Below are 15,326 nucleotides of genomic sequence, written 5' to 3' on the forward strand. Positions count from 1 at the left end.
AACATGGGAGAGCTGATGTTGAAACCAGCCATTTTAATACACTGCAACAGAACACAGCATTCAAGCTTTAATCGTGAAGAAGAACCATTCTTGACAAATGAGCTGAAAGCAGCAATGCAGGAATGTTATTCTCCTAAATTATCAAAAATATCTATTCTCTGCATTTTGTTTAGAAAAGTAACGTCAGGAAACAGATGTAAACCAGAGGAGGACTGAGGTCAATAGAGCTTTCTTTCCTTTTTTTAGACATGGTCTAGATTCCCTGATAGAAAAGCCTTCTCCAGTAGGAAAAGCACGGCAGTTTCAATTTCTAGGCAACAGAAACCAGCACTCCCCCTGTGCTCAGCAGGACTTCCGTCTTCCCAGAAATCAGGAGTAATTTACACAAACACCCTCAAGCAACACCAATTCCAACTGCACTTACCAATATCTTGCAATTATTCCAAAATATAAAAGGCAGACCTTCATTAGGGTTAAGTTTTTTTACAGCAGTATAGTCATAGATTTAGATTTATAGTCCCCACCTGCTCATTTCTGCATTATACAGTACAGTGGGTAGTGTAGTGTAGTGGGTAAGTCTCTGGACTCTTCACTGGTGGACTGTGGGTTTGAGTCCCAGCTTCAGACACTGCTGTTGTATCTTGAGCAAGGTTTTGGACAGACATCCCAACTAGAGGGGAGTCTCTGTCTCTCTGTTAACCTAACACCATAGACACCAGAATAAGTTCTGGACTGAGGCGTCATGAATCTGTAACTATCTGCCTGTTAGTTTTCAGCGTGTGTAACTTAAAATGATATGAACGCATGGTGTGCAAAGATGAAAAAGCAGTGATATGATGTGACTGGACAGTGCAATAGCTGAATGAGAGTTACCCTCTGGCACGCCTACACCTTCATCAGCGTGATGAAGCTGGGCGGCTTTTTATAGTACACCGCAAACCCCAGGCAGACGGGCCGAGTGAAGGTGGTGGTGAACGTGTGCAAGTGGCTGAGTGAGCCTCCCACCTCGTGGAAGGAAAGCGTGCCGGCGCTGTAGTCCAGGGTCACCGCCACCCTGCTGTGATTCAGGGCCCGCGGCAGGGCTGTCTTTTTACCGGCGTGCCAGGCAGAGAGTTCCCCCTTGTCGTTCTGCATGAGGCTCCAGGAAATGCGATTCTGCCCCAGGAAGCCATCGTCCTTCCCTTTGATTCTGGCGGGCCGGTAGGTGAGCCCTATGACCCAGTGCCCTTGCGTCTCCACCTCCCAGTAGTGAATCCCAGACGCTAAGCACTTGTTGGTCAGCACCTGTGGCCAGAAATCGAAGCGCTCAGGATGGGCCGGGTAGGGCTGCTCGTCTTCGGTCTTTATGGCCGTCAAGCCGTTCTCGGTGATCTGCAGGTAGGGGTGGGCGGTGCTCTTATCCAAGGTCAGCTGCTCGCGATCTAGAACAGGAGAGTGTGACCGACGTCAATCAGACAGTGCAGGAGCAGGCAACCCTTATCCTGGACGGGGGCTCTATGAGCGCAGGTTTCCCAGGTCTCTTCCAAGCAGAAGGGCCCGAAGAGCTGGGAGACGCTGTTCAGTTGGTCCATGAAGTCAATGATGAGCAGATTTAGAAGGTTAAGAGCCGAGTTGGAATAAAAACCTGGAGATGCACCAGGTACTCCAGGACCAGGACTGCTCATTCTTGTTTTAGTGCACCATAGAACCATTGTAACAGGTCTCCTAGTCTGAGTTACAGTAAGTGTGTTAAAGTGGTATATACACAGCTGAGCTACCATTTCTCTCTCTTCCTCTAATTGTGAAAACGTATTCAAATGCAGGAGACACTCTGAAACAGCAGCAATCACAGTGTCACATGGCCATACTCACAGCATTCCCTTTTCAGCTCACTGAAGAATTTTGTGGCCAGGGTCTGGAGCTCTGCATAGCTCTGCTCAATCTTCTTGTAGACTTTATTCTTATCCAGACTCACAACAACAGGCTTATAAAGAGGTGTGTCCAGTTCCTTTCGGATTCTGTAAGAGACAACAACGAATTTATGTCTTCACTTGATACCCTCTTCTTTTGATATGAAAATGTTCTGCCAGCAATCAACCCACATGATAAAAGACCCAGAGACAGATCGCTGAAATGAAATTTAGGAATCAAATAATGTAAAGACATCAAAGAAGGACACAGAAAAACAACAGTGAACATTTATATAGAGAGCTTTAGTTTACAACAAACTAATGCATCATTATTCTGGTGTCTTCTTTTTGAATTACTTCATCGTATTAAATACTCGGTTCAGTGTCAGTGTTGTCTCTACAGAATCAATCCTACAGACTTTTTATTAGAAAATCAGTATCATCAATTTTCTAACTGTGTTATTTAATTAAGGATTGTGGGGGAGCCAGAGCCTAGCCAGTGGGATGGGTCACCAGTCCATTGTAGGGCATACACACTCACACCAGGACTAATTTTCCCAGAAGCCAGTTAGCCTACCATGATGTCACTGGACTGTGGGAGGAAACTGGAGCACATAGAGGAATCACAGGGAGAACATAAAAACTCCACGCAGACAGCATGTTACAGTTCCAGACTCCCGCCACCAGAGGGCACCCCAACTCTAGTGCCTACTTCATCTGTGCAGCAGAGGCGCAGAACAAGCAGACAGCAGTAGCCAATCCCTAATTGCCCAGTGTCCCTACCTCACCATGCCTCCTCTCCCCAGACCTATTTAAACCCTGCTCTTGTGGATTGTGGATTGTGTTTCGTGTTTCAGGTGCTTGATACCACATTTGTCTTCTGGCTTCAGACTTTTGCTCACCTCCTGACCCTGGCCTTGGATTTCTCTAATTTAATGTCTTAGGATATCTGTGACATTGAAACCAGCATAGGGTCCTTTCCTTGTTTTCTGAGCTGTGGACCAACTTTAACACATCACCCCCGGTCTGGAACTGAGCCCAGGGCCCTCGTGTGGAGATGCAGCATGCTAACCACTCTCCCATCACACCATCCATCACCAATAATATGAAAATGGAACAGAGTTACCAGATTTTTACCCAGTTTTTTCAAGGTAACTTACTTTTCTTCTTTGGAGTGGAATACCTAAAAAAATAAAATTATACAAGGGATATCAGCATTTATTCAAACACATTTATCAAAGATTAAACAGTTCTTGTCACTCTGTCAAGCTGACATGCTCCATCTAATATATAATGAGGATAATATAATATCAATGCACCTTTACCTTAGTAATTCCATTTCCTTCTACCAGTGTGTGAATATAACAACATTAGAAAGACTAGAAAAGAGAGAGAGTCCACCCTAGCTCATTAATTGATACAAGGATCTCAACCGACTGTTTCTGGAAAGAAACCAGGGGATATCAGGTTCAGCAACAGGTCTGGACACCTTGTTCCACAACTCCACCACCCTCTGCTTAAACACGTCTCCTGTCCTAACTGGAGGATCTCATCCAGCTTTGTCTTGAAAGATGCCAGGACTCGGCTTCAACAACATGGCTGGGCAGCTTGTTCCACACCCCCACCACCCTTTGCGTAAAGAAGTATGTCTTGTTCTCAGCTGAAGAAGCCCATTGGGCTGAGACTGTGTCCCCCCTCCTGTCTTACCTGAATGAGCTGAAAGGTGTCCTGTTCCTGCAGCAGGGTCTCAATGTTGTTCTTGATATCTTGCACTCTGTGTTTGTCTTTCCTGATTTCTGCGCTGTTCTTCTGCAGTTTAGCCTTGGCGTTCGATGCCTCTTGGTCAGAATATTCACTCAGATTTGAGCGAAACTTCTTCATTTTTTTCTTCAGATCAGTTGCCACCCGGTCCATTTTCTGTTTTAAGACCCTTGAAGAGTTCTTGCCAGAGAGGATATTAAAGAGCGCAAATTAGTAATAAACTACAACTCAAATAAAGAAATTAGAATGAATATTTTTCAGACTCGACATCTTGGTGCTGCAGGAGTTAGTCTTACTGCCTCACAGGGCCGGGTCCCAGGGTTCAACTTCGGACCTGGGGTGCTATCTGTGTGGAGTTTGCGTGTTTCTAAAGGTTTGCGTGACCTGATTAAGCCTCCTGGTTTTATACAGTAGCAAGAAATGGTTGCGGAAGAGCTGCTTTTGCAGTGATTCATTCTCAGTCCTGCCTGGTGTTGTTTTGGGCTGGGCTTCTGAAATAACGCGAGAGAGCAGTTTCCTCCCACAGCCCAAAGACATACGGGCAGGTAAATTGGCTTCTGGGAAAACTGGCCCTACAGTGAGTGTGTTTGTGTCTGTCTGGCCTGTGATGGACTAGCGTCCCGTCCAGATTGTACCCCGCCCTGCGTCTGTTACTTGCTAGGATGAGCTCAGGCTCCTCCGCAGCCCGCATTCAAGCAGTTAGAAAATGGATGTTTGGTTTTTTTTCAGGCCCCTAACACCAATATACTATTTAACACTCTTCTGTAAAACATGCAACACTATGACAGACATCTGCCCCAACTGACTCCACTTTGATCATCCTCAGTCCTCCTGCTTTTTCTCTTGAAGTTTCACCTCAATCATTTCTTGCTGTCGTTTTTCTTCTCTCAGGGCTGCCTCGTTCCCTTGCAGCTTGTTGTTCGCGTGCTCCAGGAATAACAGTAGCGTGGCCTGCGAAGACATCACAAACGCACACCGGGGGGGCTGGTGAATGAACTCAGTCTGCCTGTTCTGTTGTTTTCTAAACGCATCGTCTCCTCCCCTTTCAAAAACTAAAGAAATTGACCTCTTACTTTCGTGTTCTCTTCAGTATCCCATAGAAGATGCTTCTGCTATCTCACTCCCTGAATGATCTGTCTGCAACTCCACCAGTCAAGGAGTCGGGAGGACACCACTGGATGAGCATGACAAACTGGGCGCTAGACACTCTGGATGTGCCAGAGGTTGGGGGGAGGGAGTGAATGGAACAAGCTGGAAAATGCTTCAGCTAAAATAAACCAGTCCACTGAATACTGTTCTTTAGATCTTTATCAATAACACTGTGCTGTTCCTGCCCTTGCAGATAATTTAACAGTGCCTTTCTCACACCAGAAGAATCATTTTGGCCTGACTTCTGCCGTGTTTATCTGCTGGTATACTGTATTTTACACAGCTGTGGAAGGACTGGATTACCAAGCGCAGGTATTTGATAGTTCAGACCAACACGGTGTCAGTATCACTAGTGTATGCTTATGTCCTGTGTTATTGTTATTTTATTCAGCTACTGTGTAGAGTTTAAAGTATTTTTTAAGTTATGCAGAATTCTGTGTTTCAGTGTGTCGGTAGGTTTAACAGGTATGCATTCCCTTGTTTTCTGATTGTTCATACTGGATAATGTGACCAGGAAAGGGAGAGATCAGGTAGCTGGATGTAGGTGGAGATGTGACCATTAAACTGTTAAAAAGAGAACGTCCGTCTCCAGCCAGTTCCCCCTCCCGACAGGCGGAGTGTTTCACCACCTCCTCACAAGCCCAACACAGAGACTAGTAAAATACAGTACTAGTAAAATAGATTTGTTTCAAGCAGATCCTGTCTCTACGTGCCCTTACAGCAGGGAAGAGGAAAATACAGACGATTATTCGTGTTAACGGTCGGGAAATTCTAAATCGCTTAGAAAAAAACGATGAGTGAAATAGTGAAAAAATTAATAACTTAATTCACCCACACGCACACACTGGCTGCAGGAAGGACATGTAAAGTGATGTGCCCGGAATGTACTGTACTGTCACAAACACAGTTGACGTAATATGTTTATTAGTGTAACGCATACGGCCACAGGTGAGTGTGTCACCGCCCTTTCCTGTAATAGCAGGGCCCGCAGCCGCTAGACTGGAGGGAGATATCTCTTTAGCTCAATAAGCTGGGTCCCTGTTGAGTGACGCCGGAGGCCCGGGTTCGAGTCCCCGACAGCGGGGAGCCGACCTGATGCGGCAGCAGGCGACAGCGCCCACATGAACCCCGTTGTGATACATTAGAAACAAATGCGATAGTGTTACAGATTCTGGAAGAAGTTCTTGCTGTAGATAATGTGTACAAATTATTCTACTGCAGCATAATCATATATTAACAATTCATTTTTACTGCGGTCACAAGTAACCGTTTACTCTGCGCAAACTACCTCTCCGTGTGTTCTTTATGTCTCACTCACAAACACGTAAACGCGTAAACGCGCCTTCGCCTCTTCGTCTCCAACAGACCTTAAACTCTGTCTCCGCTTCCTCGAAACTCTTCAAGTCGTGGCCCTGGTGTGTCCCGGACACTGCGCACAGCGAGCACACGGGCATCTTCTCGGTCGAGCAGTACATTCTCAACATCTCGCCGTGATCGGGGCATTTCCTCTGCTCGAAGTTCCGCACCGGCCCGACCAGCGGGTGGTCCCGGAAGGCCGGTTTCTCCAGGTGCGGCTTCAGGTGCAGCGAACACAGGGACAACTCGCACTTCAGGCAGGATCTGACCGCCGATTTCTTCTGGCACCAGTCGCAGGGCACAGCGGAGGTCCCGCCGGCCGCTTGGCTGTTGCGGAAAGCGTTTGCGGCGCTTGCCAGAGGCTCATTCCTCCTGAGGCTCGGCGGCTCCGGGAAGCGTTTCCGGCACACCGGGCAAGCGAGTCTATCCCCCGCCGGCACCTGTTGGATGAGCGCCTGGACGCAGGAGTGGCAGAAGCTGTGGCCGCAAACGAGCTGGTGAGGGTCGCGGTAAATCTCCTGACACACGGAGCAGGTCAGCTCTTGCTTACACAGAGCGCTGGCCATTTGTGAGCTCCTGAAAAGACTCTGGTAGAGAGGCGTGCAGAGGAAGCGCGATGACTCCTATCAGACACGCACCCCCTGTAAGATAGGCTGCTAGGGCAATAGGATCCTATGCAGGACTCAAGAGAAAGACACTAAGCAGATACGCTAGGCAAAAACGAAAACCAGGAGGCAGGTGAGTAGGTCTGAACACGGAGAGACAAGGAGGAAGCAACAATCCCAAAACACTAGGCGAAATCGAATCCAGGAAGCAGGCGAGTAGGTCTGAACACGGAAGTACAAACGAGAAAGCAGCAATCCAAATCACAAAGCGAAACCGAAAACGAGAAGCAGGCTAGGAGATCGAAAAGCAAGCGATAACCGCGCACTAGGGAGCTCGAAGAGAATCCGCAATAGTGAGCGGGGAAGTGAGGAAAAGGGAGAACTAAAAAACAGCCATTATGAACAACACCTCTCATCCGCTTCATGGGACTGTTACTGGGCAGCAGATCACTTTTAGCAACAGACTGCTCCAGCTACGGTGTTCAAGGGAACGTTCTTTCCTCCCGGCGGCTGTATAACGCTGCCCTAGGCCAGGACTGTTAGCCCTTCATCTGCTCGTCTATGGACAGCATGCTGCTCCATTGTACATTTTGGACAATCAGTCTGTATAAACCTATGCACATTTTGCACATATTTTATTGTTTTTACAGTGACTATGATCATCATCTTTTGCACATACCTATGTATTTATTTATTTTATATTTATTTTGTATCACTTTTCGTCTATTCTGATGTCTGTTTTTGCTTGTTTTGGGCTGGACTGCTGTAACACATCAATTTCTCTACGGGATCAATAAAGTCTTATCTTATGTAAGTCAGGTCCCTGCACACCTGTTCGAACTCGAGTCTCTTCGGGAGCGGGCAATGGGCGTGGAACACTTCACTTTAAAACGTACTGTACTGCATAATAGTGAGGCGCTGGACCCGAATTAAGAGAGACACATGACGTAGTAATATCTGCAAAACTAAATAAACATGATCAGTCTACATGATATCTAATGTAATACTTCACCACCGCTCTCTCGCCAGTGCCTCGCGTTATTTCAGAAGGCGAGCCCAAAACAACACCAGGCAGGACTGAGAATGAATCACCGCAAAAGCAGCTCTTCCGCAACCATTTCTTGCTACTGTATAAAATCAGGAGGCTTAATCAGGTCACGCAAACCTTACAAACAAAGCAGATACAGCCACCAAATTATCATCATTCCGAACAGGAGGTCATTTTTTTACATCAAATCCAGCCCGTTGTTCAGATGTCGCCAGTGTATTCCTATGGAGGGACGTGCCCCAATCTTTTTATCGATTAACTTAAACAACAGGGGTCAAAGACCATCTCTTACCCCCTATCTGCTGTCAAACACATCTGTAGGACCATGAAGCCCAGAGAAATAGGCAGCAGTCAAGTTCAAGGAAGAGTGAAACATCTGGATTGCGTTACACAATGAAACTTTTTTTTTGGGGGGGGAATTATGCTTTATGTCGATCGAATTGTAAAGGAAGGGATGTTCGTATCCATTCCACTAATTTAGGAAGTGATGGGTTAAAGGGTTAGCCCGCTAGTTATTAAGCGTTTGTTTGAATGCAATAAATAAATAGTTATATAAGGATAATTTTAGCGTTTAAGTTTTGTTCTGTTATTTTCTAAACGCATCGTTATTATTTCATAGTCTTCATTATTTTAGTCTTCCAAAATTGTGTAAAAAAAACTCGGAATGTGTTAATTAATCAAAAAATCATCGCACACACTATTTTTAATACAGCGCTTTCCCATTGCGCAACTGCGAAGATTTCATTACTATATGACCTATAAACGGCTTGTTTGGACACAAACTGTATTTATGTCTTCCACAGTCCGTTCTTAATGATTACCACGATTGTGATACTGCGAGAGTGGAGTTGTTTCCGGGCCACGAAGATGCCTATTTTGATCACCAAAAGGCTGTGTAAAGCTGTTTACTGATCCCTGAGCTGAAGAAACGAAACTTAACAGCCTTTATCAAACCCCTCCCCAGAGCTGTGCTTTTGATCTGAAGTCGACGGGCGCACACAGCAGAGAGAGTGCCATCTTCCCTCCAGGGGTGTAAAGTTAAACAATGTCAGGTTCCACGACGACAGAAAACCTCTTGGAGAGTGAGCTGACGTGCCCGGTGTGCCTGGATATTTTCAGGGACCCCCGCCTGCTGCCCTGCGGTCACAACCTCTGTCTCCTCTGTGTCCAGGAGCTGAGGAAACAGCGAGGAAACGGCCAGAGCTTTAGCTGCCCGGAGTGCAGGCAGGAGTGCGCCCCAGACGCCGCCCTGCAGAAGAACCGCAAGCTGGCCAACATCGCGGAGGAGTTCCGCAAGAACCGGGGGGAAGACCCCGCCGCCGTGTTCTGTGACTGCTGCCTGCAGAAGACGGCGGCGGTGCGGCTCTGCCTGAAGTGCGAGGTGGCCCTGTGCGGTGATCACGTCAGGCTGCACACGGAGAGGCCGGCTTTCAGAGACCATACCCTCACGGAGCTGGGGCAGGACCCGGCGAAGAGGAAATGCCCCGAGCACGGCGAGGTGTTTCGTTTCTACTGCGTGCAAGACGAGGCCGCCCTCTGCTCCTCCTGCACAGTGCAGAGACAACACAAGGGTCACGACATGAAGACCTACAAAGAGCTGGCGGAAGAGTTTAAGGTGTGTCCCAGTAGTTTCTCCTTCGGTGTACAGTATATGTGATCCCTGCAGTAACGCTGTGTCCTTCGGTTTTGTAGCCTGGGGTGTACCTATCAACCCGTACCTATCAGATTTCACTGGCATTGATCTTCCCATTAACCAAACGAATTTTGTGATAATATTTTTGTAGTGGTAAAAAGGATGACTCTCAGGATAGCAGGACTAGGGAACATATTCAGATGTATTGACTGCAGCTGTTTCTGAGACAGCACAACCCCTAGACTTCACCTGGACAGATTACAGTCCGGCAGAAATGTCTTTTAACCTAAAAGATTCTCTGACCTTAGTTCTCTGTTGTTTTGATGCTGTCTGGTGTTCTCCCTTATTCTGTCTCGCACAAGTCAGACATTAATGTGTACCACACACACAGTACAAGTGAACCTTCCCCAAACCCTTCAATTTGACATGCTGTCTGCTGTGTACCCCTAGGAGTGGCACTATTTTAAGGGTTTAGAGAAATCTACAGTATGATACCATTATACTGCACTATACATTAACATAGTGATATTTCACCAATGGCTTACTTATACACAGACATTTCATATCATGGCCAGCAGCCATATCACCCTGCACCTCACAACTGGCCACCCACTGAAGCTCAGCAGGTGTGAGCCTGGGATGGGAGACTCCTGGGAAAGCTGAGGTTGCTGCTAGAAGAGGTGTTAGTGGGGCCCAGTAAGGGGCGCTCACCCTGCGGTCCATGTGGGTCCTAATGCCCCAGTATAGTGCCGGGACACTATACTATAAAAAGGCACCGTCCTTCAGATGAGAATCAAATGGAGGTCCTGGCCCTCTGTGGTCATTAAAAATCTCAGGGCATTTCTCGAAAAGAGTAGGGGTGTAACCCCGTCTCCTGGCTCTTACCAATCATGGCCTCCTGATAATCCCCATCTCTAAACTGGCTCCATTACTCTGCTCTCCTCCCCACTAATAGCTGATGTGTGGTGAGCGTTCTGGCGCACTATGGCTGCCGTCGCATCATCCAGGTGGGGCTGCACACTGGTGGTGGTTGTGGGATTCCCCATGACCTGTAAAGCGCTTTGAGTGGAGTGTCCAGAAAAGTGCTATATAAGTGTAAGCAATTATTATTATTATTATTATTTCACTAGAAATACTGTACAAGCTTATAAACTATCCATCACCCCAGACAGAATTATATAAGCTCTAGTACTACAATTACTGTATTTATGGTACTGTATATTTATTTTAGAACATCTTTCTGTATGTAAGGTACCTTCAATAACGTCTGTACCGTACATCCTGGGTATAACCAGTCTAACCCGCTATCTCAGAAGTTATGAAAGGCAGGTTGTGATTAATACTGGGATTTTGTTGTTGCTCTTCCCTCTGCACTTGTGCCTTGGTATGCTGCAGTGTGAGCTGCTACCCTTCAGATTAAACAGAGGTCCTAACTGTTTAGTCACAAAAACACCTTTGACACTCTAAAGGTTAGGTGTCCTGGCTAAATTCCATGCCCATCTTTCATAATCTGGCCACTCTATTGTTCCAATTTAGTTCAATTAGTGGAGCAGTTACTTTCTCCTCTACCTCATCTGCAGGTACAGTTTGGGGCTTAATCTGGGGTACAGTTTCTCTCTCCTTCCCCTGATCTGCTGGTATAGGTTGGGCACGATCTGGGGTACAGTTTCTCTTTCCTCCCCCTGATCTGCAGGTACAGGTTGGGGTACAGTTTCTCTCTCCTCCCTCTGATCTGCTGGTGCAGTTTGGGGTACAGTTTCTCTCTCCTCTCCCTGATCTGCTGGTGAAATTTGGGGTACAGTTTCTCTCTCCTCCCCCAGATCTGCTGGTACAGGTTGGGGTACAGTCTGGAGTATAGTTTCTCTCTCCTCTAATCTGCTATGCAGGATGGGGTACAGTCTGGGGTACAATTTCTCTTTCCTCCCCCTGCTCTGCTGTGTAGGTTGGGGTACAGTCTGGGGTACAGTTTCTCCCTCCTCCCAGTGATCTGCTGGAACAGGTTGGTGTACAGACTGGGGTACAGTTTCTCTCTCCTCTCTCTGATCTGATGTGCAGTGGAGCTGTTGGTGCAGAATGGCTCATGTGTGTCACTCAAAAGATGCTTCATTACATTGTGGATGAAGTTGGTCCCATCCTATATGTAAAGTGCTTTTGGATCCTTCGGGATGAAAAGCACAACCCTGGTTTTCCTTTGTTGTCCCCCATTGAGGTAATAACCAGCCTTGCTTAGATTCTGGGATCTTATACTGCAGCATCAATTCTGGATTCCAGAATCTAGCAGTGTATTAATAACCCAAGTACTGCCAGCCTGTATTTACGATACCAGGCTCCAGTCAAGCGGGAGAATGGAAAACAGAAAAATGACTAAGGCTGTTACAGCTGCAGACATACAGTATGAACTGGCAGTTTTATATGTTACATTGGATTATTTGCCAGGCTGCCTGTCTTGCACCAGGGAAATGACTGGTGGGCCCCACTGACATAGTAGAGTACTCATTGACAGAGTGTTCAATACATTTACAAGAGGTTTCACTGACAAAAAAGAATAGTTGGAAGATTTACAGTGCAGTGTTTTCACTTATTGACTAGCTTGTCTGAGATGCAGGGAGTCGGAACTTAAACAAGCATCAGGGTTTACTGTACTCTTTCTGTACTTTGTGTAATGGCTAAGGCAAAGTTGTACATTTTACGGAACACCACTGCACTAGTATTTCACTCTCAGTTGTGGTGTTTTCCTAGGGGTCTCTTGAAGACTTGCTGCAGAGCGTTAACGGGAAGCTTTCTGAAAACCAGAAGCTCCTGACGGAGCAGGAGAGAAACGAGAAGATGATCACAGTAAAGTCCCGTCCTCGTTTGTGAACATTTGGAATTGTCTGTTATTTCTTTATAATCTGTGCCGATCTCTGGGATATGCATTTGGACATGTTTCTATCTGGGGGCACATTTGTCATTTTGTGTGGAGTCTGTATGTTCTCCCTTTGGTTGCATGGTTGGGTTTCATCCAGGTGCTCCACTTTCCTCCTAGAGCCCAAAGACATACTGGTAGATCAATTGGCTTCTGGAGAGATTGGCCCTGGTGTGTTTGTGTGCATGTGTGTGTTTGTTTCTGTGTGTGCTGTGCAGTTGCCTCCCATCCCATCCAGTGTGCATGATGCCTTGTGCCTGTTGCCTGCTGCGATAGACTCTGGCTGCCCATGACCCTGTGTTGGATGGTGTGATTAGCAGAAGAATGGATGGACAATGAAGCAGATCAATGAGCACTAGAGAGGTAGAGCCCAGCTGGAATGTAAATCCACAGCCACCTCGTCCCTCCAGGACCAGGGCTGGGAACCAATGGTGTTAAGCTCTTTTTTTCTATACTCCCAGAACAACCCCATGGTGGAGGAGGGGCTGGAGCAGCTGAGGGAGAGGCTGAGAGCTCTGGTGGACTCTCTGGTGTCTGAGCTGAGGCAGCACTGTGAGGCACAGAGCAGGGATGCAGTCCAAGCACTTCAGACGAACCACAGAGCTCTGAAACAGGAGAGGCAGGGACTGGAGAGCATCAGGGCAGACATCAACGCGCTGCTGCAAATCTCTGATCCACTGAGCTTCATTGAGGTGAGAGAGTATCAGATAGAAGTTATTTCCATGATCAGGCAGTGAAACCTTTTGACAGTTTCTTTTTGGCCTCAGTTTTTACAAACCACTAACAAAAACTAACTGTTTTACAGATATTTCACTCCAAGAGAGACAAGTAAGTTCTTGTTTTTCTTTGTATTATTAGTAGGGTGATTGACTCCCATCTTTGGTAGATTTGTTCAGGGACTACAGTATGAAAACATGTCACGAACAGTTCTTTCTGGACCCTATGCAGACGACACAATCTGGAATAGTGAGGAAACACTGGGGGAAAAGTCATCCAGGAATACGGGGATGAAAACAGGGGGGTGTGTCCAAAGTGCACTGGTGCACAGGGGAGGTGTGGCCGAGGCAAACAATTCAAAAATAATCCAGACAGGGAATCCAAAAACAAGCTAGAGTCCATGGCCTGGTGATCCATCCACGACGAAGGATTAAAACCAGGAACCGGGTCGGATCCGGCAGGGGGAACAAGAACAGGAACAGAGACAGAGACTTAAAAACATGACGGAGCCAGACGCATCAGGACCCGGGCTTGCACAATATGGAAATCGGATGCAGAGCCCGGAACTGACTGAGTGTCTGGTTTTTAAGGAGGACGGGAAGGAGACTGGAACATGGGGCAGGTGCACAGAATTAAGTCCAAAAGTGAAATGAGCCGGAGCGCCCTTAAGGAGGAGGGACTACAATCGTGACATACACAAACAGCTTGTATTTCTTGTAACTCCTCGTCCTTATTGAAAAATTAAAAGAACCAAAAAAAATGGCAACTAGTGCAAGATATTTTAACTACTAGTACAAATTCTGAACTCAAATCAGTCTCCTTTCGTGAAGATCCACGACAAACACTACACTGTAACCTTCAGCAGATCAATGTGGCTCCATTTCTGTTCCAAATTAAATCCGGGTTAAAATGCATCCTAGTCAGTTAATTATTCAGTAATACAGTAAATTAATTATTCACCAGTACAATTAGTGAGTTTACACCTAAGTGAGCTGATTACTGTTTTTGAGACCCTCTTAGGCAGTGTGCAGTGACAGGTACATAAATGTCCTTCAGTGGGACGTCCAGCTACAATAACAGTATCCTAATCTGAGGAGTGTGTCTCAGGGGTAGCAGCAGGAGAAACGGGTAGAAGCAGCAGAAACAGGGGAAGAGTGACAGTCGATTTAGAAGTAGCATTAATAGGGTATGTAGTATTAGTAGCAGCAGTAGAAACACCTATAGTACTGGTGAAAGGAACTGATGTAACAGTAATGGAGCTTAAAAATATGTCACTGACTAGGCAGCAGTTCTGTATGGTATTTTCTAGATACAATAAATACTGTAGGTATCTTTTGAATAAAGTCAAGTGGCTTTAATGAGTCCTGATAGCGAATTACACTCACATACAGACCACTGTTGTTGACTTGTGTGGTGTCGATCGTTAGTAAAGAACCTCACACAGCAGTCGTTGAAATATGATAAGAAACCTTGAGAAAATGCGCTTGTTCTTCAGTATCTCATTGTGAGGAGTCTGCACCTTGTGTATAGTTATCCAGTAACCTCCAATAAAAAAAAAACTCAACAGTATCTATTTTAATAGGTACTTAATGTTATTGTAATATTTTAACATAATTCATTGCCTTATTAACAGAATCTGTAAAGACCTGGAGACTCCTCTGTTGAAACCTGATCCATTGTACCTGAACCGGAAAGAGACATTTGGAGTCATGGACAGCAGATCCAGGAACTTCACTGCTGACGCACTGGTGCAGATACGGCAGCTGAAGAGCAGATGCTGTGAGTCCTGGAGATGCTGTATGAATATACGGTGTTATAAAAACACCACATGTGGTTTGCATTGTTTGAGGGGGACATTTTAGCAGTTTTAGTTATTTGAGACCAACCATTATTTGGAGTGAATGCAAGGCTGCTGTACCCATGGGGACACTGACTCATGCACCCATATTTCCAAGGCAACCGCCCAAGTTGCCGTGATGATGAGATCCAGTGTATTATCACTGTATATATGCCCAATTGAGCTGACACTTACCTGTTTCCTTCCTGACATGTACACTTGTCTGTTTCCGTCAGATATTTAAGCCTGGCTTTGGCAGTCATCCATTTTTTCCTCTCCAGTCTGGGCGTTCTTGCTTGTACTCTTAGTTCTGAACTCCTCAGCTTGAATCTCTTTGTCTGACCCTGGGTTTGGATTTTCCCCTGCATTCTGACCATCTCTCAAGGGGTTTCGACTCGTACTCGGACTGCCTGTGTGACCACTCCT

The 15,326-nt window shown here is 46.3% G+C and overlaps 2 protein-coding genes across 2 annotated transcripts in view; one reads left to right on the top strand and one right to left on the bottom strand.

Annotated features, from left to right (window-relative positions):
* LOC102693546 (E3 ubiquitin/ISG15 ligase TRIM25-like) lies at positions 1–7,228 on the bottom strand. Its single transcript, XM_006630176.3, has 6 exons — positions 6,167–7,228; positions 4,506–4,601; positions 3,597–3,830; positions 3,050–3,072; positions 1,852–1,997; positions 1–1,421 (listed from the first exon to the last, which is right to left on the bottom strand). The coding sequence occupies exons 1-6, from the start codon at positions 6,719–6,721 to the stop codon at positions 886–888; spliced, it is 1,590 nt and encodes a 529-aa protein (XP_006630239.3). The 5' UTR covers positions 6,722–7,228; the 3' UTR covers positions 1–885.
* LOC107077242 (tripartite motif-containing protein 14-like) overlaps positions 6,157–15,326 on the top strand; it is an 11,149-nt gene continuing 1,979 nt past the window's right edge. The window contains exons 1-6 of the mRNA XM_069188567.1: positions 6,157–6,652; positions 8,980–9,423; positions 12,181–12,276; positions 12,808–13,038; positions 13,152–13,174; positions 14,697–14,842. Coding sequence (XP_069044668.1) covers positions 9,388–9,423; positions 12,181–12,276; positions 12,808–13,038; positions 13,152–13,174; positions 14,697–14,842 — 532 coding nt within the window. The 5' untranslated portion in view covers positions 6,157–6,652; positions 8,980–9,387. The remainder of the gene's footprint in view (positions 6,653–8,979; positions 9,424–12,180; positions 12,277–12,807; positions 13,039–13,151; positions 13,175–14,696; positions 14,843–15,326) is intronic.

Source organism: Lepisosteus oculatus, chromosome 4 (genome assembly GCF_040954835.1).
Source record: "Lepisosteus oculatus isolate fLepOcu1 chromosome 4, fLepOcu1.hap2, whole genome shotgun sequence".
Classification (NCBI taxonomy): Eukaryota; Metazoa; Chordata; class Actinopteri; order Semionotiformes; family Lepisosteidae; genus Lepisosteus; species Lepisosteus oculatus.

What these genes read in the sequence shown, in the direction of transcription:
- LOC102693546 (XM_006630176.3), bottom strand. Translation starts at nt 6,721, where the DNA reads ATGGCCAGCGCTCTGTGTAAGCAAGAGCTGACCTGCTCCGTGTGTCAG. An exon ending in GACAGCAAGAAATGATTGAG is followed by an intron (nt 3,831 to 4,505) that starts GTGAAACTTCAA and finishes CTCTCTGGCAAG; the next exon opens with AACTCTTCAAGGGTCTTAAA. An exon ending in TGAGCTGAAAAGGGAATGCT is followed by an intron (nt 1,422 to 1,851) that starts GTGAGTATGGCC and finishes CTCCTGTTCTAG; the next exon opens with ATCGCGAGCAGCTGACCTTG.